General features: G+C 39.5%; 1 protein-coding gene across 1 annotated transcript in view; it reads right to left on the bottom strand.

The window, feature by feature from the left end:
- Positions 1-2,500, bottom strand: part of LOC127453108 (immunoglobulin superfamily DCC subclass member 3-like) — a 33,007-nt gene that overhangs the window by 10,552 nt on the left and 19,955 nt on the right. The window contains exon 7 of the mRNA XM_051719217.1: positions 1,043-1,208. Coding sequence (XP_051575177.1) covers positions 1,043-1,208 — 166 coding nt within the window. The remainder of the gene's footprint in view (positions 1-1,042; positions 1,209-2,500) is intronic.

Below are 2,500 nucleotides of genomic sequence, written 5' to 3'. Positions count from 1 at the left end.
GCCCTTTTATGCATTAATATTCAGTCATGAAGGAAAAATCTTCAGTGATAAAGGGAAAGTTCACCCAAAATGAAAATTATCTCATCATTTATTCACCCTCATGCCATCCCAGATGTGTGTGACTTTCTTTCTTCTGCAGAACACAAATGAAGATTTTTAGAAGAATATTTCAGCTCTGTAGGTCCATACAATGCAAGTGAATGGTGACCAGAACTTTGAAGCCCCAAAAAGCACATAAAGGCAGCATAAAAGTAATCCATAAAACTCCAGTGGTTTAGTCCATGTCTTTAGAAGTGATATGATAGGTGTATGTGAGAAAAAGATCAATAATTAAGTCTTTTTTTTACTCTAAATCTCCACTTTCACATTTCACATTCTTCTTCTTTTGTTTTTTGGCAATTTGCATTCTTCGTGCATATCGCCACCTACTGGTAGGGGCTGGTCAAAGGTGGAGATTTATAGTAAAAAATACTTAAATATTGATCTGTTTCTCACCCACACCTATCATATCACTTCAGAAGTCATGGATTAAACCACATGGATTTCTTTTATGCTGCCTTTATGTGATTTTTGGAGCTTCAAAGTTCTGGTCACCATTCACTTACATTGTATGAACCTACAGAGCTGAGATATTCTTCTAAAAATCTTCATCTGTGTTCTGCAGAAGACAGAAAGTCATACTCATCTGGGATGGCATGAGGGTGAGTAAATGATGAGAGAATTTTCATTTTTGGGTAAACTGTCCCTTTAACCTTTTACTATGTACCAAAAGTATGTACTTGAAGTACTTCACTGCCGATGGGAAAGTAAATCCTCCCTAGCATTGAGACACAACCATGTCATGAAATTGTGTCTATAAATGAATGCACACATGCACACTTCACACATGCACAGGAAACAGTACACCAACTGGGGATTATTGCCATGATACTTTCAACATACTATGATTAGGGACGACTGATTCTCATTTGGCATACAGTAAAGGACAGACAGCATTTGAACTTGGACACAGCAGTGTATGAGAGGTCAGGTGAGTGTTGACCTGTTGTTGTTGCTGAGTTTGACGTTGTCTCCAGGTGTGAGGATCTTGCCGTTCTTCAGCCAGATGAGGTGAGGATCAGGAACACCTTGAGCCTGACAGGTGAAGACGGCACTGCTGCCCGCAGGTTTAGACACCGACTGCGGCCACTGCAGGAACTCTGGAGGAGCTGAACGTGATAATAATAGTGTAATAAAGCCTTATGATCGACCGCTGGAACAATGATGTCACTGATAAAAACATATCACAGATTCTCTCATGAACCGCAGGTGGACTCAAAGAATCCTTCTGCAGCTCAATGAACAATGATTTTACTGCATTTGTGCATCTTTATTAATGTTAATTTATCAAAATACTATTGTTCATTGTTTCTTCATGTTAGTTCATATTGCATAAACTACTGTTCATTTATACAAATTGATATTTAATTAACATTAAACCAAGATAATAAAAGCTGTAAAAATATTGTTCATGTGAACTATTACATTAACTAATGGTAATTAACACAACCTTATTACAAAGTGTTACCCCTACAGTGTTTGTGTGAGTGTGTGTTTGTGTGTGTGTGTGTGTGAGAATGTGTTTGTGTGTATTTGTGTGTGTGTGTTTGTGTGTGTGTGTGAGAATGTGTTTGTGTGTGTGTGTGTGTGTGTGAGAATGTGTTTGTGTGTATTTGTGTGTGTGTGTTTGTGTGTGTGTGTGAGAATGTGTTTGTGTGTGTGTGTGTGTGTGTGTGTGAGAATGTGTTTGTGTGTGTGTGTGTGTGTGTGAGAATGTGTTTGTGTGTGTGTGTGTGTGTGTGTGTGTGTGAGAATGTGTTTGTGTGTATTTGTGTGTGTGTGTGTGTGTGTGTGAGAATGTGTGTGTGTGAATGTGTTTGTGTGTGTGTGTGAGAATGTGTTTGTGTGTGTGTGTGTGTGTGTGTGTGTGTGAGAATGTGTTTGTGTGTATTTGTGTGTGTGTGTGTGTGTGTGTGAGAATGTGTGTGTGTGAATGTGTTTGTGTGTATTTGTGTGTGTGTGTGTGTGTGAATGTGAGAATGTGTTTGTGTGTGTGTGTGTGTGTGTGAATGTGTTTGTGTGTATTTCTGTGTGTATGTGTGTGTGTGTGAGTGTGAGTGTGAGAATGTGTTTGTGTGTGTGTGTGTGTGTTTGCTTGTGTGTTTGTGTGTGTATTTGCTTGTGTGTTTGTGTGTGTGTGTGTGTGAATGTGTTTGTGTGTATTTGTGTGTGTGTGTGTGTGTGTGAGAGTGTGAGAATGTGTTTGTGTTTGTTTGTGTGTGTGTGTGTGTGTTAGAGAGTGTGTGTTTGTGTGTGTGTGTTAGAGAGTGTGTGTGTGTTTGTGTGTGTGTGTTTGTGTGTGTGTGTGAGAGAGTGTGTTTGTGTGTGTGTGTGTGTGTGTGTGTGTGGTGTGTGTGTTTGTGTGAGTGTGTGTTTGCGTGTGTGTGTGTGTGAGTGTGTG

The sequence above is a fragment of the Myxocyprinus asiaticus genome, chromosome 15, assembly GCF_019703515.2.
Source record: "Myxocyprinus asiaticus isolate MX2 ecotype Aquarium Trade chromosome 15, UBuf_Myxa_2, whole genome shotgun sequence".
NCBI classification, from domain to species: Eukaryota; Metazoa; Chordata; class Actinopteri; order Cypriniformes; family Catostomidae; genus Myxocyprinus; species Myxocyprinus asiaticus.
The sequence above is the reverse complement of the archived record's forward strand: the minus strand, read 5'-3'. Positions and strand labels throughout refer to the sequence as shown.